Source organism: Tursiops truncatus, chromosome 8 (assembly GCF_011762595.2).
Source record: "Tursiops truncatus isolate mTurTru1 chromosome 8, mTurTru1.mat.Y, whole genome shotgun sequence".
In the NCBI taxonomy this organism is placed as follows: domain Eukaryota; kingdom Metazoa; phylum Chordata; class Mammalia; order Artiodactyla; family Delphinidae; genus Tursiops; species Tursiops truncatus.
This window is the reverse complement of record NC_047041.1, coordinates 15405472-15429400: the sequence shown is the minus strand read 5'-3', so window position 1 is coordinate 15429400 and position 23929 is coordinate 15405472. Positions and strand designations below refer to the sequence as shown.

The 23929-nt window shown below is 53.7% G+C and overlaps 1 protein-coding gene across 3 annotated transcripts; it reads right to left on the bottom strand.

The window, feature by feature from the left end:
- Positions 1 to 157: 157 nt before the first annotated feature.
- Positions 158 to 23844, bottom strand: PCSK7 (proprotein convertase subtilisin/kexin type 7). 3 transcript variants are annotated; one of them, XR_012333312.1, is made up of 18 exons: positions 23707 to 23842; positions 22025 to 22146; positions 21104 to 21586; positions 20242 to 20376; positions 19473 to 19638; positions 18194 to 18284; positions 17241 to 17295; positions 16648 to 16786; positions 15742 to 15842; positions 13107 to 13274; positions 12549 to 12656; positions 12028 to 12130; positions 3826 to 3982; positions 3040 to 3134; positions 2135 to 2228; positions 1802 to 1919; positions 916 to 1534; positions 158 to 654 (listed from the first exon to the last, which is right to left on the bottom strand). XR_012333312.1 is itself a non-coding variant. In XM_033862035.2 (17 exons), exons 3-17 carry the CDS (start codon positions 21572 to 21574, stop codon positions 1172 to 1174), a joined length of 2364 nt encoding a protein of 787 aa, XP_033717926.1. In that variant the 5' UTR covers positions 21575 to 21586; positions 22025 to 22146; positions 23707 to 23842; the 3' UTR covers positions 158 to 1171. The 3 variants fall into 3 exon arrangements, 2 of the variants coding, with proteins under 2 accessions (XP_033717926.1, XP_073664264.1); XM_033862035.2 differs by having other exon boundaries at positions 158 to 1534; XM_073808163.1 differs by lacking the exon at positions 22025 to 22146 and having other exon boundaries at positions 158 to 1534; positions 23707 to 23844.
- Positions 23845 to 23929: the final 85 nt, after the last annotated feature.

Below are 23929 nucleotides of genomic sequence, written 5' to 3'. Positions count from 1 at the left end.
GTTCCTGGCTGCCATCCTCTGAAGGACCCCTCGAGTTCCAGGATTTCAGGGGCTGGGAGAGGAGAGTGAATCTCGGGACTGAAGGGAACGAGCAGCAACTTGGAGACTTGCATTAGCTTTGGGGAGGCGGCAGAAAGGAGATGGGAAGGAGCAGAACTGTGAGGAAGGTTTTTATTTTGGAAAAGCTGTGCAGAAAAAATTCAACAAAATGTTGCTGTGAAAAGAGAAAACCAAATCTTAAGCGTTAAAAAAAAAAAAAAAAATTCAAATCGACCAACTAGCTCAGAAGAGGGGAGGAGGCCAAGAATGGGAGGAAGAGTCGCAGCCTGCCAGGCAGATGGCTGGCCTCCGGCAGGCACGGCCATTTCCCTGAGCACTTTGCAGAGGAAGACGGGTGGTCGCAGGGCTGCAGGGCCAGTGACTGATCCGACACCTGTCCCAGTCCTGCCACAGACTCCCCCAGGATGTGCCCCAGCCCTGCCAGGTGCGTCGTACCGATCCTTCAGGATGAAGGGTGGGCGTGATGGTGAGGGGGTCAGGGGTGTGTTCAAGGTTGGCTTCTGATCAGGGCTAATGGAGGCCGCTGCTTCCAGGGCACGTGTGCCGAGCTGAGGGTTGACTGCCGTGCCCATATGCCAAGGTCCAAGGCTTAGGCTGGAAGGTGAGGGGGAGAGAGGAAAAGTCTGCTGTTTCTGGCCCCTGGGTCGTTAAAAGGACAGGCGTGTCTGGGGCTCTTCCCAGCCTCCACCCCTAAGCCCTCTTCCCAAGTGACCCCAGTGATGATTCTGCTGAGATGCTCTTCTGGCCATGTGTGGGTGAGGGTCCCTGTGCCCGACACCACTGGCTTGCCCTGGAGAAACAAGGATGGAGACCTGCCCAGCAGGGGCCCCAATCCCTTGTCCAGGACCTTCTCACCAAAAACTCCCGTTGGGTTGGAGGAAGGTTCCATGGCTGTTGCGAGACTGTAATCTGGCTCCGCTTGTACCTTCCGAAGGCCCTTGCCCTCCCTGAGTGTGGTCTTTAGCCAGAGGCGCTCTTTAGGCCCCTGGTCCCAGGTGGAAGCGTCGGGGCTGCCTTCTCCCCAGAGCTCCCGGGCCTGCGGAGCCGCTTTCCAAGCTTCCCCAGTCTTAGGAAGTTAGAGCCTCTCCCACGTTGGCTGTCAGGCCCAAGGTCAGCAAATCTGCACCTCCTTTGCCTGCAGCAGGTCTGGGGGCAGGTGCTGAGGGCAGTCCAGGGCACTCCTGCTCTGGGACAGGCTCCAGTCCCCTTGATCCAGCAGGTCTGGGGCGTGGAGCCCGGAGGTGGCGGGAGGGCCCTCGCTCTCCATCCCCACTCCACCTGGATCCTGGCTGCTGCAAAGGGGCACTGATTCCAGTTCTGTCCCCTCCTCCTTGGCTGTTCGGCTGCGCTGGGGCCGGTGGCGGGGCCCACTCCTACAGACTGGGTGAGAGGCCACATTCCTCTGGCTCAAGTACACTTCCAGCATGTAGTAAATGGTCCAGAAGACGGCAAAACAGCCTATCAGCACCAGGGTCTGGGGGAAAGTCAGACACCTGTGTAAGGGTGGTTTCCCAGAACAATGGGCTCAGAAACTCTCTCTCTTCCTAGGGGCTGCCTCTCCCACCCCAAACCACTCCCCCTGTTCCCCCCACACAAGGAATGCCCTGGAGAGTTAGCCTGTAGAGTGGGGACCTAGGTCTTCCCAACCCCTCACTCCCCAAGTCACCTTGAGTCTCCCACCAAGGACCACATCCCTCAGGACATTCCTGCCTGCCTGCAGCTTGGGTTTTGGCCCTCGTACCTTGAGGGTGTTCGGGGTGATGGTATAACCATCTTCCTCTGGGATTTTCAGCCCGGGAGGGCAGGGCAGCGTGAAGCCATCGTGCAGGTATTTCCCACTCATGGCACTTTCTAGTAACCTGTGGAGAAGAAAGGAGACGAGGATGCCCTACTCAGCTTGGTTCCTCTACCGCCTGCCTCGCCCATCCGCCCACCTCACAGCCAGACAGACGGAAGCCCCACAGCAAACAGGGGAGGGCCACGCTGTGGGTTCCCAGGGAGGTGGCACTCCCTAAGTGGCCTTCTCCCTGACCCCGTGAGTCCCCCTCCCTCTGACACATGTGTCTACACCTACCTTTGTCTGTCCCTGATGTCTACTGGACTCCACACAGAGCCATATAGGGTCAGCTGCCATTGCCGGAGGATGCCAGGCTGGGACGTCTCATCTCCTAGAGCCGCAAGCAGGGTGGTCCGTGAGCCACGCCCCGCTGTTGGCCACACAGACAGCAGAGGCCCTGCCCACCCCGCCACCCAGAGGGACTCAGACCACATGAGCGGCCACAGTAGTTGTCTACCTGTGTCCCACTGACCCCAGGGTACTGCAGACGTGCCTCTCGGGGTGCCCTTAGGAATGGAAAGGCGGAGGTGAAAGGTGGCACTCCCAAGTGGAGAAGTTTTGCCTCTTTCATACATACATATTTTGGGGTTTCAGCTGGGATTTTTCTTGGGAAGAAAAAAAAAAAAAGTCCAGCTAAATTAAAGGAAGGTTTGAAAACCACCAGTCTGGTGATGAACACCTAACTTGGCTGCAAGTTGGGAGGGTTGGGTTCAATTTCCAGTCCTCACTGAGAAACTGTGTGACCTCACACAAGTCACTTCAAACCTCTGCGTGGGCTTCAGTTTAAAAAAAAAAAACGGTGAAAATTAGTCCTGCCCTTACCTGCCTACCAGGGCTGGCCAGAGGATGGTTATATGAGAAAGAACTTGAAATGTGGTTTCAACAAGGAATTTTTGTTGCTATCCTGAGGAAAAATGGATCAGTCACTTCTCCAAGGAACATGAGAGGTAGTATAAATTAACAGTTCTAGGTATCAATGCCCATTTTTTTGGGTGGGGCTTACGTCTTGGCATCTACCCTCTTGGTCCGATGGCAACCCTATGTATTCCACCTGGGACAATTTCTGTGGGGACTCTGAGAGCCAGAGGGACCAGATGACAATCACGAAAGGCAGGGCCCTGGTGGGGGGCAGGCAGGCTTACCTACATCCCTGACGACGAGTCTGTAGGTCCCTTTCGCTCTTTCCCCCCAGCACCGCACAGTGGAGAAGGTCCAATCATTGAAGCCATTGGGGTCCCTGGGGCAAGAACAGAGGAGACAGAGGAAGGCATGGAGCAGGGAACTGACCCCTTTGCCCAAAAGCATTTTCTTACTGTAGTAGCAGTTGCTGTCTGAGCTACAGCCATCGGGAGGGTGCCATGGAGGGCCCTCAAGTGCTGGCCCTGGCCCCTGGGATCTCAGGGGCTGAGGGACCTGTGTCAACGTAGTGTAGTGGAAAAAGCAAACGTGGAGAGAACACGGGCTTGGGAGTCCCATAGGTCTAGGCTTACTGCTATTCTCTCAGGCACTTAACTAGCTCTGTGACTTGTTTCCTCATTTGTAAAGGGTTACAAAGTCTACACTGCATGGTCCTTACTAGGATTAAAGAAACTTGTGACCTAGAGGGGTGGGATAGGGAGGGTGGGAGGGAGGGAGATGCAAGAGGGAAGAGATATGGGAACATATGTATATGTATAACTGATTCACTTTGTTATAAAGCAGAAACGAACACACCATTGTAAAGCAATTATACTCTAATAAAGATGAAAAAAGAAAAGAAACTATATTTCAAGTGCAGTGCTGAGCACATTGTAAGCACTTGAACAAAGAAGGTAATAAAGCCAGTGCCACGGTAGCTTAGGGCAGTGCCAGTGTCCACTCCTCCCATATCTTTTCCTGGAAAAGGCCCTTGTCGCAGAGAGAGCTCAGGTGAGGGCACGTGTACGTACGAGTCCAAGCTGCGGGGGGTGCCAATAAGGGACATCATGCCACTGGGGCAAAACAGCTTCAGTTCCAAGCTGCCACGTCGTGGATGAGTGATGGAGACTGTCACGGCCACGTGCTCCAGGGTCTTCAGCCCCGACATTTCCAGGTCCATCCTGCTGACTGTGGGAAGTCAGGCTGGGCAGCTGGGAAACCAGCCCCACAAACGCTTATGCCCTCACTTCACCCCAACAGACAAAGGAACATACTCATGGAAGACACATACAAATATCTTTGGCAACCCTGACTGAACCTCATGTACACTAGTAAATGGAACGCAGTTGCTGCTTTCAAGTTTACAATCGAGTTTAGAGTCCAGTTGGGAGGACAACACATACCCAGGACACAATGGAAGAACCAAACGGAGCAATTTCCGACATTCGTTCACCCAAAAAATAATTTACTGAGTACCTCCTACATTTCAGGCACTGTGCTAGCTGCTGGGAATAGAGAGAAAAGTTGGACATGGTCTCCGCCTTCTATGTGCAAGTGGAAAATGATATGCAATGCGGTCTACATAACTGATGCTAGAACAGAGATGAGTCAGATGGGTTTAGGCAGCCGTGAGACACACTCAGAGGGAGGAAGTGAATACGATTGGTGGAGTGTTGGTAGAGGGTATTCTAGAAGGAGAAATGGCATGTAGAAAGGCAGAGGTGGACATGAACAAGTTTCATACTGAAGGAAATACAAATTAAGAAAAAAAACTACTGAAGTGAAAAAATTTCAAGGAAATTGTGCTGAATGAAAAAAAGCCAATATCGAAAGGATACACAGGGGCTTCCCTGGTGGCGCAGTGGTTGAGAATCCGCCTGCCAATGCAGGGGACACGGGTTCGAGCCCTGGTCTGGGAGGATCCCACATGCCGCGGAGCAACTAGCCCCGTGAGCCACAATTACTGAGCCTGCGCGTCTGGAGCCTGTGCTCTGCAACAAGAGAGGCCGCGATGGTGAGAGGCCCCCGCTTCCCACAACTGGAGGAAGCCCTCGCACAGAAACAAAGAGCCAACACAGCCATAAATAAATAAATATAAAAAAAATGTTAAAAAAAAAAAGGATACACAGTGTGTGATTTCATTTACGTAATATTCATGAATAACATAACTGTAGCGATGGAGAACAGATTAGTGGTTGCCAGGTGCTAGGGATGGTACAGAGGGGATGGGTGTGGCCATAAAGGGGTGGCACTGAGGAGTCTTGGGATGCAGTGGTTCTGGATATTGGCTGTGGTGGTGATTACACAAGGCTATACATGTGGTAAAATTACGGACACACACACACACATACACAGAAATATGAGTCTAACTGGTGAAATCTGAATAAGTGCTCTGCATTGGACCAATATCATTTTCTTGGTTTTGCTATTGTCCTAGAATTAAGACATTTCACATCAGGAGAAGGGTGCACAGGACTTCCCTGAACATTTCTTTGCAACCTCCTGTGAATCCACAATTATTTCAAAATAAAAAGTCAAAAAACCCCCAAACAAACAAAAAAACCCCACCAAGCTACTGAAGTGGAAGACTCAGTTGGGGAATATTAAGAAATTAGGCTGCAATGAGAAATGATTCTTTCCAAAGCAACTTTCCTTTCATTAATTCATGCCGACAGGCAAAGCAGAGAGCAGCACCCCTATTTCACAGATGAAGAAGCTCAGAGAGAATATGAAAGTATGGGCAGGGGACCTAGCATGGGAAGGGCTTTAAAATTTTTATTTTAAACAAGCAACTGAGAGCTATTAGAGATTATCGAGCAAGGACAGAGTTTTAAAAAAAAAAGTGCTAAAGGAAGGTTACTCTCAACAGCTGTGAGTGGGCTGAATCAGAGTAGGAAGAAGAAACAGGTGACAGGAAGCCCAGCTAAAATGCTTGATTCTAAGGGTAAGCCGATGTGAGCGTGGATAACTGATCAAAGAAGAAAGAGCGGGGAATTCCCTGGCTGTTCAGTGGTTAGGACTCTGTGCTGTCACTGCCGGTGAAATAAACCCTTTCTCAACTCTCGTGCCTGCTGGCGCTAATGGCATGGGCTCTGGAGCCACCCAGCCTGGGTTCAAATCCCAGCTCTGCCATTTACTAGCTATGAGAATTAGTTTATCTGTAACGTGTCCCCGTCATAGTTCATGGTTTATCATTTTTTTAAAAAATTTGTTTACTTTTTATTTTTGGCCGCATTGTGTCTTCGTTGCTGTGTGCGGGCTTTTCTCTAGTTGCGGTGAGCGGGGACTACTCTTCGCTGCAGTGCGCGGGCTTCTCATTGCGGTGGCTTCTCTTTGTTGCGGAGCACGGGTTCTAGGCACACAGGCTCTAGGTGCACGGGTTTCAGTAGTTGTGGCAAGCAGGCTTTAGAGCACAGGCTCAGTAGTTGTGGCACACGGGCTTAGTTGCTCCACGGCATGTGGGATCTTCCCGGACCAGGGATCGAACCCGTGTCCCCTGCATTGGCAGGCGGATTCTTAACCACTGTGCCACCAGGGAAGTCTCCATGGTTTATCATTTTAAGGTACACTCTCTGTCTCTTATTTTCTGCTGTACCTGGGGCCCCGGGCTCTGGAGAATAAAATTCCCAACTCCTGCCCGGATAAGCCTGCTAAGGATGGGAGAAGACACCTGGGAGTCTACCTTTTAATTGATCTCTCGTTTTACTCTCACACCTCATCTCTGCCTTCTGTAGTGCATGGGGCCTCCGAGTCCTGAGCCTTTGGGGATTCTGAGGCATGAAACGAGCCTGTTGCCTAGGTTCACCCTTACAGGTATTTGGTTTGCAACTTTCTTAGCCCTGCCCACTTCTCCACTCGTTTTCCGTCTTCCAAAAATGTGCTGCAATCTCTCCTTTGCTGTGGTCTCGCCTCTCATTCTCTTTGTCCTTGTGCTTATACCACTTTTATTCCTTTATTCTCACTTTGGTGAGGTTTTGGGAGTAAGCAGAGATAAAAGCACGTGTTCAATTCACCGTCTTTAACCAGGAATCTTCTTCTGTCCCCACGAATTTTTCAACCCACCGCAGTCTAGCTTTTGCCCCCATGAACAGACTGAAACAAAGTACTCTTGGCAGTGGAAGCACGGAGTCCTAACCACTGGACCGCCAAGGAAGTCCCAAAGTATTCTTCTTAAGGTCACCAATGGCCTCCTTGATAAACCAGGGACGCCCTCAGTCCTTGCCCGCTTGCCCACTCCCATCAGAACTACCCTAGATTCCAGTGACACCATCCTCCTGTTTTTTTTCCAACCTCAGGCATCTCTTCTCAGTTTTCTTCTGAGGCCCCTTTCCTCTGTCCACCCCCTTAATGTCAGCCTGTGTCCTAGGTCCTCTTTTATCCTTGTCTACCCCCAACCCTAGTGATCTCCTTCTTTCCCAGACCTTTCTCTTCCATTTTTATGCGGGTGACTCCCAAACCATTATCTCCAGTCTAGACTTTCAAACTTATTTATTCAACTGCTTTCTGAATACAACCTTTAGATGCTGCATAGAAGCCTCAAACACAGCAGAGCCCAAATTCTCTTCCTCAGCTCTTCACACTCCATAGTCCTTGCCCAAACCTCTTCTTCCTCCTGGGTTCTTAATCTCATGTGACGGCGCCACCATCTAATCAACGACTCCAGCTAAAAATTCAGAAATCTTCACATATACAGGTGCGTGTATATAGACGTACATCTGTATACGTACACCTTTATATATAAATTTTTACTATAGAAAGTTTCAGACCTATATAAATGGAGAAAACAGATGTTCTCAATACCTCACTTCAATAACTACCAATATATATGGCCAATCTCGTTTCATCGATGATCCCCACTTCTCCCCTCCCCAGATTCTCTTTTTTTTTTTTTTGCGGTACGCGGGCCTCTCCCCGTTGTGGCCTCTCCCATTGCGGAGCACAGGCTCCGGACGCGCAGGCTCAGCGGCCATGGCTCACGGGCCCAGCCGCTCTGCGGCACGTGGGATCCTCCCGGACCGGGGCACAAACCCGTGTCCCCTGTATCGGCAGGCGGACTCTCAACCACTGCGCCACCAGGGAAGCCCCTCCCCAGATTCTTTTGACAGAATCGCCAGGCATCATATCCTTTCATTAGTGAAGATTTCCCATGTATCTCTAAAAGGTAAAGCCTCGGGAATCTCTCTAACTGCTCTCCTTCTCCCTTACTGCTAACATCAATTGGTGATAATTGACCTCGAAGGCTCCCCACAAACTTCAAGATAAAGGCCAAACTCCTTACCATGGTAGACACAGTTCCATGTGGCCCTTACCACCTGAGTTTCCAGTCTTCCTCTGCCAGTCAGGAGCCACGCTCCAGCCACACCACGTGACTTGCGCTCCCTGAAGATACCGTCGACTCTGCACGTGTTGCCCCTGCTGCCTGGATGTCCCTTTCCTCGCCTCTTCCCCCGGCTAGCTTACCTGGTGGGACTCAGGTCAATCTCAGTTGCTTTGAGAACCCTCCTGTGTCTTCCCTGGTGGCAAGAGGCACCTGCGCCATCTCCACTGCAGTGCTTGTAACACTGCGCTCTACCTGCAGGAGGGACTGTCTTTCCTACCAGACTGGGAGCAGCTCTCTGGGGGCAGGAATCGTGTCTTATCTCTGAATCCCTAGAACTTAGTACAGTGCCTGGGATGAGGTAGGTCTCATACTTGTAGAATGAATGAGTCAATCAATCAAGAGACATTTCAGAGAAATAAATGAAAGACAAAATTCTGAGGGCTGGAGGAAGACCTAGGGAGAGGCAAGGGATACAGTGGGATTGAAAACTCCCGAGTTTCAAGTTTGGGAGCCTAGGGAATGGTGATGGCACAGACAGAAATGAGAGAAACTTGGAAAGTAAGCTGGCTGTCGATAGGTGATAATGAAATCTAAGATGCTGTACGTTTTAAACGTAAAGTACTGATGGGATGTCCAACAGCACACAGCGATTTAGGTATAGAAAGATGGAGGAAAATATTCCTGGCATAGTTGAAGGAGAGTGTTAACATGGAAGATAAGGGCCTAACGGAGAGTAAATGACACGTTATAGAGCACGGCAGAACAGAATGGAATCCAAAAAGAGCCCCGCGAGTGCTTGTCTGTGTTAGCATGTGTACGCAGTGGCACGTTACATGCATTTCCTTATTGGGGTGTACAGCAACTTGGGTGGCCAGCCATGTGGCAACACGAGAACTGTTTTATTAGAATTAAGTGAGTTAATCCTTAAGCCAGTGCTTGGCACCTAAACACTCAAATCTTAGTTGATGATGATCATATTATTTTGCCTTTGGCAAGCTGGGGTCTTTTTCAACCGCCCTCCCCCCGCCCCACCCCACCCCGAAGATCCCAGGGATTTATTTGCCCATAATCTTGCGGAAGCCAGAAAAATCTCTACCCCTCTCACTGGTTAGGGATCAGAATAAGAGATGTTGATCTAGGAATCATTTGTGGAGAGGTGGCAGCGGAAGCCATAAACACAGCTGTGCCGTCGAGGGAGAAAACGTAGAGGGAGGGTCAAGAACATGGAATGAGTCGTAGAAGGCACTCTTGGTTTGGGAGTAGTGAGGAGAGCAAACAGAAAAACCAAGTTCCTTGGGCAGAGAAGCCAGAAGAGGGCCATGGAGCAAAGGAGGTCACTGCAGCCGCAGGAAGAGGGAGGCTGCCACACAGGTCTCGTTAGTCCAGTCAGAGAACAAGAGGGCTGAGAAGGATGGGCTCTGAGCTGGCCCCTGGTCTGAGCAGGAGAGGGGCGCTGTGAGTGATGGAGTAAGTCTTCAGCGGTGGAGAGGGTGTGATAAAGGCGAGCAATTGCTTTGGTTAATTCATTTGAAAAGGTTACTGGTTGGAGGGGGGCAGAGACTTAAAAGTGTTTCCTAACAGATGCTCGGAGGGTGTTTGAAGGCAGGAGGAGGAATCAGTGGGGAGAGAAAGACTGGGCAGGAGAGGAAGATTCAGAGCCAGGAAGGAACAGGACTCAAGCATGGCCAGAGGGGGAACCAGCACTGGCTGTAAACAAGGATAAAAGGGTAATTGCAAGTGGTGTTCGGGAATCTTCTGTAAATACACACAGGCTCCCTTGTGTTTTGGATACTCCTCCCAAACCCCGCCCTCCCTCTCACCCTCTGGTAGAGATTTCAGACCCAGAGTCAGAGCTAAAGGAACCAAGGGGCGCCAATCCCCTTCCCCCTACATCCTCCTCCTGTCTTGCTCTAGAGCTGCCCTGCCCAAGAAGGTGGCCACCAGCCACATGTGGCTATTTAAATTCAATTACAATAACACACAAACTTAGTTCCTCAGCCACACGAGCCACATTTAAAATCTTCAATAACCTCACATGAATTGCACAGCACAGATAGAGAACATTTTCATCATTGTAGAAAGTTCTCTTGGACACCACTGCTCCAGAGTCTTAGTGGTATTGCACCCCTTTTCCATCTCAGGGATGTTCAGTTCCTTCTACCTTACAAAAAAGTTCACCTTCCAGCCCTTGGACACTGACTCGCCCAGGTCTTGGTGGGAAAGACTGTTCCTTGGCTATAGGGAAAGAGGTTTACTAACTGTCCGGGACTATGCTCAGCTCTATGTGAACTGGACTTTCTGCAGCCTCCAAGCACGCCCACAAGCGTGAACCTTCAGTTCTGTTTGCTCAGGGGTGAATGGGGTCACGACAGAGGGGAAGACACCTTTGCTGACCTTGAAGATCGGCAGTCCGCTTGCTGCCCTCCAAACCAATGAAGGGCTCCATTGGCAAAACTCGCCGGGTCTTCACCTCCCTTCTCTCTGTCCTTCTCTCCCCACTACCCCACCTCCCACTCTCCTCTGCCCAGGACAACCTGTCCTTCTTTCTCTTGCTTCCTAGTGACAAACGAGCAGGTGCCAGATGCCTCTATACCGAGGGAAGTTCGTTAGACACGCCGGGGAACATCCCTGGTTAGTGGGAAGCAGAAGATGATGAAGCTGGGAAGGACCCTAAGTCGACCCCCTCATCTGAGGGATGCGATTGCGGGTTAGCAGCCCTGGATGGGAGGTGCAAGTGAAAAGACATACTGTCCCCAAGACATGCACGTGCGAAGCCCCGAGGTTCCTACTGAACCGCATTCCTGGGAACGTTCCTGCACTTCTCTGCCTTGGCTGACGCTTTATGCCCTTTCCAAGACAGCATTCCTTTTACGGAAAATGCAATGAACTGGGCCCATGGATTTCCTTCCACGTAGAGGGGAAACTGGGCAAGTGCTGGACATGGTTAGGGAGAGAGACAACGGGACTATTCCCAGTGAAACCTCCACCCCAGGGATGCCGTCTCCACCTCCCCTCCATGCTCCCATCTTTGGCCATTCCTCCTTTTGCCACTGTTGTGGTTTGAACACTTCCTAGGAGGATGGGAAATGCGAAAACAGTTCCATTTGTGTACAAAGCATGACACGCTTCAATCTTCACAAAAATCAGGGAATAACTCTGCCTGTCAAAAATCCTTGAGGAAAAAAATCCCCAAGGAACTGGAGGTGAGGAAAACTCCCCAGTGGGAAGTCCGGGAAATCTGCAGACAGAAGATCCTCTTGCTCAAGTGTCCCAATCCAGCTGCCCTCTTCTCTGGGAAGGGGCTCAACCTCTGTGCTCAACGTAAGACGACATCTCTGACTGACAACACACGGCCCTCACCCCTTCAGAGAGTCCTAGCGGCCCCAGGTGTGATGGACGCGTGGGCAGAGGGAGGGCCACCACAGTCTAGGGAGCCCTCTGGGACTCCTCTGTCCTCCCCCTACAGGCCCCAGCTGACTCTCTCTGTACTAGACAAGCCTGAGAATCAAAGGAAGACATCCTCAACTCCCTCATTCCAGCCAAAGGCCACCGGGTTGCAGAGAATCGCCTGGCAAGTTCCTAGCATGGAAGTCAAAGGAAAGTCTTTCAACTCGTGCCTTGTCTCCCAGGTCCCAGTCCCAGCCCTCCCACCAGCCTTCCTAATCGCTTGCTCGGCAGTCCTTTCCACCACCAGTAACTCAGGAGAAAGGTCTCGTTTAAGCACCCGGGGGGCCAGCCAACTCAGAAGCAGCAACATGTCCTAAAATGGTCAAAGAAAACTCCACAGGTTTGGCTGGAGCTCAGCTCCTACAGGAAGGGGGTAGGATCCGGCAGGGAGGATGAGTTTAGCTTCTCCATCACCCCGCCCCAAACCTCAGGCCCACGATTAACCCCCTTTCTGCTGACTGCTTACCATTCCACAGGACCTCCAGGGGGCGGGCGGACAGTGGGATAGCCTTGTTCTCTTTCAACACGGGGCTGACGTAGGAAGCTAAGTAAGGGACAGACGTCCAGATCTATGAAAGGAAGCGGGGACGGCGAATGAACAAACAAGATGGACCCCACACACCCACTCTCATCTACTTGGCCCCTAGGGCACTGCTCTTTTGATTTCCCCCTTCCTCACCACCTTCCTTCGCTCCCGAGGCCCCTGCGGACCACCTGGACTGCTCCCTATGGCACCGAAGCAAGGAAATGCTGTGTCCAGGACAGCAGATGAGGGGCAGAGCACCCTGAGGGCTCCAAACGATACTCAGGTCCCATTTACTCTCCACCAACAGTTTAGAAATTTTAATTATAGTGTTGAGCCTGCTTCCTCACTTGTAAAAGGGGTCTCAGATGAACGAGCATTTATTAAACACCTACGATGTGCCAGGCAGTGTCTTAGGCATTCTCCCCACCTCCTCCGTCATTCCACGCAGGACACCTATTCACCTTGGCCGCGTTCACGAGTCTCCAAGCATTGAGCAGGCCGAACCCGTGCTGGTGGCTGTGGCTAAAGCCGGCCTCGTTGGTGATCCAGTCCGCGCGGCGATCCTCATACTGAGAGGACAGGGGTCCCGGTTAGTCTCTCGGATTTTAAGTTTCCCTGCTCGCCCTGCTAGCTGATCCAGCCCAGACTCTCCCACCAAGGCTGCTAGGAATGGATTTCCCAGGGAAAGCTGGGACAAAAGGGCAAAGGCCTGTGATGTCACCAGCCCAATGGCCTGTTTCTAGAGAGGGAGCCAGGAGCCACAGGCTCGAGTCAGGAGCCCAGCCGGAGCTCTCCTTTGCTGGTAAAAGGGCAGCCCCAGAACAGGTGCGAGTGAATTTAGGTCTGTGGTCTTGATGGGGTCCCCACACTTGTTCCGTGCACATGCAACTCTGGACGGGATTTGGCACCCAACGTCTGGGACACCTAGAACCTGAAGCCTCCTGAAACCTCCAAGTCCTTGGGACCGAAAGTCTGACGTGGGCTGGGCCAGGCCATTTGTCCACCTGCGAGGATCTCACCTGGGTGGCTGTGAAGACGATGATGTGCTGGACGTCACGCCACGTGAGGCAGGGCCGCACCTGCAGCATCAGGGCTATCATGCCGGCTGCCAGAGGGGCCGCGGCTGAGGTCCCCGTGTGGCCCTCGGTGCAGCCTGTGCCCTTCTGAAGGTCCCAGTCTGTGGTCACCTGGGAAGCGGAATGGAGAGGACGGGGACTGGGTTAGGGACTGTTCCCAGGTGCTGTGGAGGGAGGGGTGCGGGGCTGGGCCTCAGCGCGAGCCTCCGGGGGCCCTTCCATTGCGAGAGCTGAATGTCTAGCAGGTCGGGACGATGGAGATTCTTCCTCCTTCTTCGCCTAACAAGAGAATCTCTGGAGAGTTGAGAAGAATTAAAAAGTTACTCTGGGGGTCTGGTTACTGTGGGGGAGGGGGCGGAAAGGAGCTGGAGAGAGGGGAGAGGCCTCACGTGCAGAGGATGGTGGTTTCCTGATTCCGGCTCCTCTGGTGACCCCTTCCCAAATCCTCCACCCAACCCCAGCCCCGCCCCTCCAGGCCCCGCAGCCCTTGGAGACAGAGGAAGTGGCCGGGAGCTCCTGGGCCCCAGCTGGAGCGGGGACAGCAGTGACGGCACCGGTCGAGGAAATCCAACTTGGCAGCTCAGCGACAGGGCCTGGAGTGACATCTGTGCGAACAAAGGGAGTGTGTTCCCAGGGAGAGGAAGCTGTCCCCTTGTCCACCCGTGGGCTCACCATGGGTGTAGCATCTACAGCCCCTGCCCACCCTGGCCCGGGGCGATCCACAGGCCTCCCTGCTTCCCTGCTCTGGGCCTGGTGCCTCAGGTGGTTTCCACGAGTCCCCCCTTTTCCACCTGTGGTCCTGAGGTGGGAGGTGAGAGCGGGGGTCAGGGAGACACAGCATCTGTCTGGCATCCAGTTCTTTTCACGCTCTAATCCACCCTGGAGCCACAGAGGGTTTAGCCGAGGGGGCCCTGCCTAAACCTGCTCCAGGCCATGGCCCTCCGGATCTGGCACGCGGTGCCCATGCCAAGACCAGAAAATCTTCTTCCAAGCTTCTCTCCTGGGTCAGATACCAAGGTGCTAACTTCTCCCAAGAGCTGCCCTTTCTCCACTGTACTCACTGCTCGCCTTCCAGCTGTTACAGAGGCTGCCAAGACATGTCATTTTCACTCAGACGTCGTGTGCATGGAAGAGGAGGCAAAAACTCTCCAAGTGGAAGTCTCAGCGAGGGTGGAAAGCCTGGTCTGTGCCAGGGAGCAGGTTGATTTTTTCCTGCTACGGAAACAGCCTCACAGTGACAGTCTAGTGTGTAGCTGTGAGGCCCGTGAACTTGCCTGTGGCAGGAGCCCCAGGCAGCCACTGGAAAGGGCCGGGCAGCAGACGGTGGGCAGCCTGTACCTCCGTGCCCGCCCTCAGGAAGGCAGCCCCACCGAGCTGGTCATTGAACAGAAACTGGGAACTGGTTTCCAAGGCAAGAGCGTCCCAAAGATGGGAGCCTGGCTAAACAAACTCTCTTTTCATTTCCGGACAATTTATAGCTCAGATGGAACGTGGTAGGGGTGGGGGTGAGATGCGGAGCTGCGTCAGGAGGAGAAAGGCAGGCGGCGCACAGTAAGAGGAACCACTATGCTCGGCAGCCTTCGCGGTCCCTCGCTGGGGCCGGGTCGAGCGGGTTCCCGAGAGTTCTGCCAGGATGTTCCTGCTCGTCCTCCCAACCCAGCCTGGCCTGGGGTGGGCGTGGGCGGTGCCCTCCGCACCCAGACCCCTGCCTGCTGAGCGAAGCCTCCTGCCCACTTACTTTAGTCAGCTCCCTTTTTTCTTCTCTCGGGGTGGGGAAAGGGGCTGGGGTCACCGGGCCCTGAGCCTTAAAACACTGTGCTGACCAAAGTCATTTAGTGGCAAAACAGAATTTCAGTCTCTGGGAAAGTGAATGTGACCCAGAGGAAGCAGCCTAATTCCCAATGGCCCTGGAGAGCGCTCCCAACCCAGAGCCGCTGGAGAAATGTGACACCACCTGGCTGCAGCCCAGCTCTGCCCCGAGAGCCCCTTGTCCCCGTATCCCTCTGTTCGGGGCACTGGGGACCGGCAGGCAGCTCTAGGATGACGGGATGAAGCTCGGCCAGCTGGGTGTAGGCACGGAACCCTGAATTCTTTCACAGGTTCCCACAGCTTGAGAAACTCCACTCCCTTGCTCCGACCTCTTGTTTGCTGTGGCTCCAGCTCCAGCTCCAAGGAAAGAGCTGTCTCTCGGGCTGACTGAGACATTCCTGACTCCTTTTCCCGCCCATTCCGTGCCGACAACCACTAGCTTTACTCCCAAGGATGAACAGGAACAGAGCTCACAGTATTTACATAAGGGCTGCATAGCAGTGGAATGATGATCCTTTTTTTATAAAGGCCACAGAAATTTAGCCAAAGACCATGTTCTACCAAAGGAAGACGTTTCAATCAATGTGATACTTAATCAATGTGATTCCTATGATAACATGCATATTTGTAAGTTAAAATTTTAAAGATAAAACCCCTTTACACAGATATATTTAGAGTCCTCAGCTCCATTCTTCCAACAGGGGCAGACCCTTAGGGACACAGATCTGCTAGGGAAGAGGAACCCGAGGGCCCGGCGGGGGGCGCTTACGATGCTCCGGAGCATCTTGTCCCCACCGCTGAAGGTGACCGCCAGCGTGGAGGCACACTCCTCTGCGTAGAAAGGCATCCGTCCCTCCTCGTCCACAGCACCTGGGGACAGAGTAGGGGAAATGGGAGCAGAGATAAGGGCCTGATAACACCAGAGTCATCTCTGAGTTATCACCTGGGGGGTTGTCCTGAGTTTAAAAAATGATCTCAGTGGTCCAAGTCCTTCAAGTACACACACTCCTCACCAGGACAGGCAGCCTCAAATGGCAGAGGGTATTCTGCGCCCTAAGACCATTCTTTCAACAGGCTCCAGGGTGCATCTGGGGGGCGTTCCACCTCAATACCTACTCATCCATTCGCACATGCATTTTCCTCAACGTTTATCAATTACCTACTGTAAGTCGCACACTGTGTGAGGCATGGGGGCCATGGGAGAAGGGCACAGACCTGATCTCAAGGAGCCCATAGTCAGGGAGGAGGTCGGGTAAGTAAATGAAAACAACTGGGATGCTAAATGCTATGGGAGGGAGCACAGGCAAAGGGCATTTGGGGGTCAGGGAAGGCTTCAAGCAGGAGCGAAGGGACCCATGGAAGAGAGGCCAAAGCAGAGGCCTAAGCAGCTGTGGGGAGTGGAGGCGGGGGGTGGGCTTGGTATCCCCGATGATGGGTGGAAAGTGCTCCGGGGTATGACTTCTAAGGAAGTCCTGACATCCTCCGAGAGCAGGGCTAGTCCCTCCTAACTATCAGAGCCTGAAGAGAAGAGCAGATCATGCATACACTTTTAGACAGACCCATGGAAGCTGGGGGCACACCCACATACACGGTCCCGTCACGACTGAGTGTCTCTCTCTCTCACACACACACAGGCGTGAGCACACATGCACACTCGGGGCCACCAGGCCACTACCTATGGTGACTGTATAGATGGAGTTGGCATAGCCATCGTAGTTGCAGTTGTCGTTGTGCTGGCCCCCATTGCCACTGGCTACCACGAAGATGCTCCCAAAGCCCTGGCGGCCAGCGATCACCCCGTGTTGCAGGGCAGCCTGAGGGGCAAAACGTCCAGGTCAGTTGAGGAGTTCATAGGAAGACCCCAACCTCCATGCCGCTCACTCTTTCCTCCCCTTCTAGAAGGAAAAGAAAAAAAGCCAAGGGCACTGGACATGGGAGAAACAGATTTAAAGATGGACTCAAGGTGAAGAGGCTGTTAGTGGAACAGCTGTATGGTGCATGGGCTCTGCTTATCAGAGAGGGTAGGGCCAGAAATGGGGAGCCAAGCACACAACCAGAGCGAAACAATCTCAAAGCACTGCTCCATTTCTCTCTAAGAACATCCTCCACACTCCCCCAACCCCAGGTCAGGAGCGCTCTTCCCAAAGGAGGTGCCCGGGCTACATGGTAGGTCTGGCCCTGCAAATGGGGGTGGGGCGGGAGCAGTTCCAGGAACGGAATGAAGAGGGGGTCCTAGGTCTCCCAAGTCTCCACGCGGTCCCCAGTTACCTTCCCAAGCTGATGGGGACCGTCCACCGTCTTTCCATCGTCATCTGGTCCCCAGCTGTTGAGAGACACCCAGTGGGAAGAGCCAGAGCCAGGCTGTGGCTGCCCACCCAGGCCCCCCAGGCTCAGCCAGCCGTCCCTCCGCCCGGGCCCTTCCTCTCCTCCCAAGGGCTCCAGCTCCGGACTCCCACGATGAAAGGACACAGGGGTCAAAGGTCCAGCCCTCACTCCGAAGTGGAAAACAGAAGTACGTGCTAAATTTCTTCTTGTCCTTGGAAACTTTCCCAGTTTAGGACTACTTTAACCTGACCCTAAAAACCCTTTCTCAGGTCCCCAGGGAGTACAGAGTGGTAGAGATGGGTGGGACCTAGGGATCTAGCGCTAGGCTTGATGGCAGAGCACCAGCGAAGGGAGTATCTGTGAAAGCTCTCGGGTCTGAGGAGTTCTCCATTCTTTCTCTGAAAGGAAATGTCCCTGTGGATAATGCCATGCATTCACAGGAGACACTGCTTGGGGAAGAGCAGGTACCATCAGTGCTGGGGGGCAGCCCAGCCTCAGCCCCTCCTTATCGAACACCCCCTCCCCGCCATAACCGTAACCTGGAGCTGCAGGTGTGTTTCTGGGGGGTGGTGCTGGGTGTCCAGCTCTGCTGTGGTTGGAAAGGAATGCCCAATTTCTTCCAGAGCCTTCTGAGTTTGATAAACAGATAAACACGAGGCAGGATGGAGCACTCCTCGTGTGGCAACCTGATTACTGGGGTGACAAGGGGCTTAAGACTGAGAACCCAGACGCTGGGGGTCTGGAGAAATGAGGGCAGTGGACTTACAGGCTGAACCCAGTGGGGAGAGCCCTGCTGGGACCTGCCCGAGTCAGCCCATCCTGCTGTTCTTTGGTTGGAGGATTCGCCCAGGGCCCGAGCCTCTGGCCCCCTCACCTTGTTCCTGGCTCTGCCTCACCTGCAACTGTAGATGTCATTGATCTGATAGTGCTTGTTGAACGCCACAGCCTCCATGCTGTCTGTCAGGGGTCCATCCAGTACCCGGATACCTAGGCGGTGAAGGCCATACCGGCTCCTCAATAAAGCTGGTCCCCTAGACGGGGAGCTGGGTGCTGGGGGGCCCCCTGTGGAGACTTACTTTTCCTCTAAGTGCTCTTGGGTCTTTTGAATTTTTATACCATGTGCATGTACCTGTCAGGAAATATTTTTTAACATAATGCTAAATCTTAGACTTTAAGGATCCTGGGGTCCGGTGGGAAGATGCAGAGCCTAGAACGTAGGGACTCCAAGGTCCCCTTCTTATGTGCATCCTCAATCATGTCAAACACTGCAGTGGTGCTCGACACACAGAGGGTATTCAACAGATGGTACTCATCAGCATTACTCCTCTCACGGATGCCTAATCTCACCCAATAAAATGGGGTGGGTCACATCCTGGTGACCACACAGGGCGGAATGGAGCTTTCAGAAGGGACTTGGGCCCTGAAGGTTTCTGGCTCCCTCTGTAGCCTCATTCGCAGAGAGGGCTGCTGACCTCTGCTGGAGTGTAAGAGGAATACAGCCAATCTATTCCAACCTCGGAAATGCAGGTCCCAAGCATTTATGAGGAATCACGCGGACAGCGTGTCCCCATTCATCCCCTTCACCTTCTGCCTCAGTGGACAAAGACCGAGAGGCAGAGGAGCCGCAGTACCACCCCAGCGGGGGCCAGGGCTGTTCCGCTCTCCTGAAAGGTTGGAGAGCAGACGGTGACCATCAGAAGGGCTGGGAACGGGAGAGCTGGGAGAAGGGAGAGGGGCCTCCACAGACACACGGGGGTCACGGAGGAAGGGCAGACCAGGAGGCACTTGGTAAACCATTAAAATACAAATACAGCATGGATGAATATAAGGAGTTATCATCACAGTGAGCTGAGCATTGACAGGGCGTAACCATGATCAGAAAAAGGGAAGAGTCGTCTGCGTAGGTGGGGCCTGGGCCTCCGTCTCCCATCCAGAGCACTTCATACTTTCAGCTGCTTTATACAGTGGGGTTCACTGCTAAAAACATGTTGGAAACACAGTGCATTGAAAAAAATCAATGAACTGATAAGTCCTGCAGACACCTATTCATAAGCTTAACCTTTGCTTTCTGCTGTGTGTTGAAAGTGAAATAAAGTCGGGTTGGAATTCATGGGGGAGGGACAGAGGATGGACAGCTGTCACAGGAGGAATGTACCGAGGCTGGACTGGAGGTACCTGCTATGCGGCTCCCATACGCCACTCCCACGGCACAGAAGCTGTTGTTGGGCACGGCAGCGATCTCTCCTGCACACCTCGTGCCGTGGTGGTTGCCATTCTCCACATCCGGGTGGGGCATGGGGTCAGGGTCGTTAGAGTTGAGGTCATAGCTGCCCTCGGGGCTCTGAAACAAGGTGGGGGGGACGGGCGGGGCATGTGGTCACTCGCTGGTTTACAAGGGGTCAGGTCTTGGAGCTCAGGGAGAGAGGGGAACTGGGATTTGGGGGCTCTAAGCCAGCACTGTGGGCCCATCTCTGCAAACCACATGGGCTGTGAGATATGAGGACAGGACACCTTGAGGCAAAACTGAGGAGTGCTGCAGCTCTTGGGAAATTTCTCTCTTGGCCATTATAGATGTGCCTAGGAGCCGCTTCCATGGTGTGGGAAGCCTGGGATAAAAGAGGTTTGGGGCTACCTAAAAGTCGGGCTTTAAGGAATTTGTGCAGAGAGGGAAGCTGCCCGCAGGGGCCACTCCTTACTCCCCAGGGCAGGGAGTGGCAGCAGGAACCAGGAAGTGTCTCCCTTGCTGAGCTGGAGCCACGTCCAGTGTCTTAGCTACCAGGCTGGAAGGCTGGCTGCGGAAAAGGAGTAGATGAAGAACACCATCCCACCTTCCAGGCCCTTTCATTTGGCCCAATGACCTCTAAGAAAGGGGACAGGCCTGAGGGAACATCAAGAATCAGATAAGGCCCGGCGGTGGGGGACGGGTCGTTCCAGTTCCACTCACATAGTTGGGTGCGATGTCCTGGATGGTGTGCTCCACACCGTCGTCCACGACCACCACGGTCACCCCTTGCCCGGTTACATTGCGCTCCCATACACCCGTCACGTTGATGTCCCTGCCGGGGCTCCGCCGGTTATTCTGCAGGAGAGACAGGGTCAGGAACTATTCTCTGAGCCCTGGGAATCCAGTGACACACAGCATAGCCCATGGAGAGACAAGTTACAGCGAGCAGCCCCTGTGCACTCTTGGCCGCCGTCAAGGAGCCAGAGAGAGGTTGCAGACCAATAAGGGTAGGTGGGGACAGAGCTAAGGAGGGACACGTGAGAGCTTTGCCACCGCCGAGGTCTCCAGGAAAGCCTGGCATCACTCACGGGCAGTAAGGGTGAGAAGGTGGCTAGGGTCAAGGGTTGGACAATATAATTCATAGGCCATATGATACACATTATATTAACACCGTATAATATAACGTTACTAGTTAACTCTTGTAAAGCGTTTCCCATGTGGGCACAAGTACCTTAGTTCACTTAACCATAACCATAACCATTACAATCTCCATTTGACAGAAAGGGAAAGTGAGGCACAGAGAGGCTAAACAGTGCACCCAAAGGTACACGCTAGTCAGTGGCAGGCGGCCCAGGCAGCCTGGTCCCAGGGCCCACGCCCTGCCACTGCAGTCCGCCGGCTCTCTGAATAAGAGCACAGGGAAGGTGGAGCCCGAGGACGAAGCCCACTGTGGAAGCCCACAGAAATGTCTCCTCAGGCAAAGGATGGGGAACACTGAAGAGTAACACAGACAAGAGGCCACTAAGGCACGGGGTACCCCCCGCCCAGCATCTGAGGCCCGAAGCTGCAGGGCTGGACTCACCAGGTGCCACTGCTGCGGGTACTTGGGGTCATTGAAGTGGACGCTGCGCTTGGTCCGCTTGAGCAGCCTCTGCTCTGAGTGCCAGCGCACGGCTTCGTGCCTGGCCAACACGGCCTCCACCTGCTGCCGGACGGCCTCCACCTGCGGGGCCTGCTGGTGCCCTGCTGGCTGGACCAAGAGGTAGTGCCCCTGGAGCTCCCCGATGCGTCCTGCATTCACCAGCCCTGCCGCCTGGGCCAGGGCATCTGCCCGCTGCTCCAGCGACTGTTCTTCCCTTTCGCCTTCTGGGCTGTCCACACGCACCGCCCAGCTCAGCCCCTCCGGACCCCGGGCCCCAGGCCCACCTGCCCCCACCAGGCCCATCACCCAGGGAAGCAGTAGGAAGAGCCCGGCTAGCTCCAGGCAGAGGCAAATGGGCCTGGGGCCCAGGGGGGCATCTGAGTGTGGCACTTTCTGCCTCCCCTTGGGCATCAGAGCAGTAGGCTGCAGACAAAGAGAAAGGACACCAGAGGTAAGAATGTGATAACACGGCACACCTGGAAATCCCTAAGCCATGCCTTTTAAATCATTAAACATGTGATCCTCTCCTGTTATTCACAGTTATCTCTGACCAACAGGGATAAGCCCCCATGGGCAGCGTGGGCCAGCACAAACCCCGGGGGGTCCCTCAGTGACATGATTATCACTAGATGATCAAGCAGGATGTCTAGTTGCTAACAGGCACCGTGCTGCTCTTTCCCACTGTTGCCATGAAAAGGGCTCAGAGGTCATAGGACTCCTGCAAATTCCTGGCAGAGTCATGACCGTTCTTTAGAAGAGACCCTCCTCCCTTCTTTAGAGGCGACAGAAATCTTTCCCCAGCTGACGTCTTGGTCCCCTTGTCCTGAGGGCTAACTCCCCGCAGTGGGGCCCCGTTCCCACCTGGACCCTGAGTGAGGCTGAGCTCCTGGTCTGGCTAACCACCTCACGCTCATTTTGTGCAAACGGAGAAAAGGCATCCCTTTCGCTGTGAGCAGTGGTGACTCCAGGCACAGATTGCAGACCTGTAGGCCCCAAGAAAACAAGAAATGGTGTCCTCCCAAACCCAGTGGAGCAAGCAGAGGCTGGCCATGAACTCTAGGATCCGTGATCAAAGAAACTGCAAGTGATTAAGTATCATTTCCAGGAATCCCAAATAGGTCACAGTCTAGAACCGAACTGGTCCAGTAAGGCCAGATCAGTATATAATCCAGAAACCGTACTTCTCGACCTAAACGTCAGGCCATAGTCTTTTCTTTTTTTCCTAGATGCCTAGAAGAGGGCTTGAACTCTTAGCAAAAACCCCTCTTGAAAAAGTAGGTGGTACTGCTTCCTAGAAGTCCGGGGGGTAGTAGCTAACTTCCTGATTTCTGTACCTGTGGATGCCAGGGGAAGTAAGAGTAGGCGGGAGGCGGGTGAAATGGGGAAAACCCGAGCATGCAAACAAAACTGAACAGGCGTAAGAGGCAAGTGGACACCCTGGGGAGAAGGGGTGATTGGAAAGCAGCACTAAAGGGCTACTCTTAGTCACTAGCTCAGCAAGTTGGTTGAGAAGTGAGGGCTCAAGCTCTAAACCTGGGACTGCCACCCATGGTTTGACAGAAGGGCCAAATGAGAACTGGTGGGCAACTGTGGGGACAGAGACAGGTGAATGGGTGACAGAACATGTGTGTCCCTATTGGTGGCTGGGCTTCAGAAGCATCTGCTCTCTACGGGGGTGGGGTGTAGGGGGGTCACCTTGAGGTAGGGCTTAGTACCCACACAAATATGCAAATGGATTAGTCTCAAAACATTACATAAACATGGGTATTTTACCGAAGTCTCTTTGGAAAGGGAGAAGGGGACTTCCGCCACCTAACATTTCCCTCCCCAAATCTACATATCTCCTTCTCTCTTTTCCTCTGAGGTTCCCGGGCAAATTCCTCCCTGCGCTCCAGCAGCGTCGACTGTCCCAAGATATTCAGGTGTCCTTCCCAGTGTGCATACAAAAATCTTGTTAGATAGCCTGATAGTGACCCAACTAGGCAGGCTCCTTGAATCTCAGTAGAGCCCATAGATTTCCGGAAGAGAGGAGAAACCTGACCACTACATCCTCCAGTCCCTCTGGCAGAGCGGTACGTTAACCCCACCCCAGCCCTCACCCTAGGCTTCTGGGTAAGGAAACTTAAATACCCTCTGAAAGTAGATCTCAAACTTCACCCAACTGCTAGGCGTGTCTTTACAGCTCTGAGGTGCCAAGAGAGAAGAGGAATGATACGGACAGCCCAGAGTCCAAGATTCTGCTCCCAAGAGACTGTCCTCCTCGCAACCTCTACACCTGTTCCTAGAAACCAGGCTGCGTACCGGGGTCAGTTTCATTGATTTCCCCCTCCCTGGCCTCGACTGCCCCGTGCAATGTGCCCCTCTCCTCGGAGGACCCACACTATCCTGGATCCAAGACTCCGTGGCCCCGTCTCCCTGGGCTCCCCCACGCCGGGACTGAAGGCGCCCTCTGTGCGGCTCCCTCGTCCTCAGACACCGGCTGCCCCCCTGTTCTAGGCCACCCGGACTTCCAATGCCCCGCCCCCACCGAGTTCTCAACTCACCCGCCCGGCCGCAGCTGCTGCCGCCGCCTCCTTGCGGAAACTCACGGCTTCCCGGGAGCCCGAGAAGCCAGTGACAGTAGCATCACTTCCGCCCAGCGGCGCAGCCAATCAGCGACGGGTCCCCCGGCCGGCCCGACCAGCCGGGAGCAACTGGCTCTAGGGGGCCGGCTCCTTCGGGCATCCTCCACTGAGAGAGCAGCGTGTGTGGGTGCTCCTCGCGGGG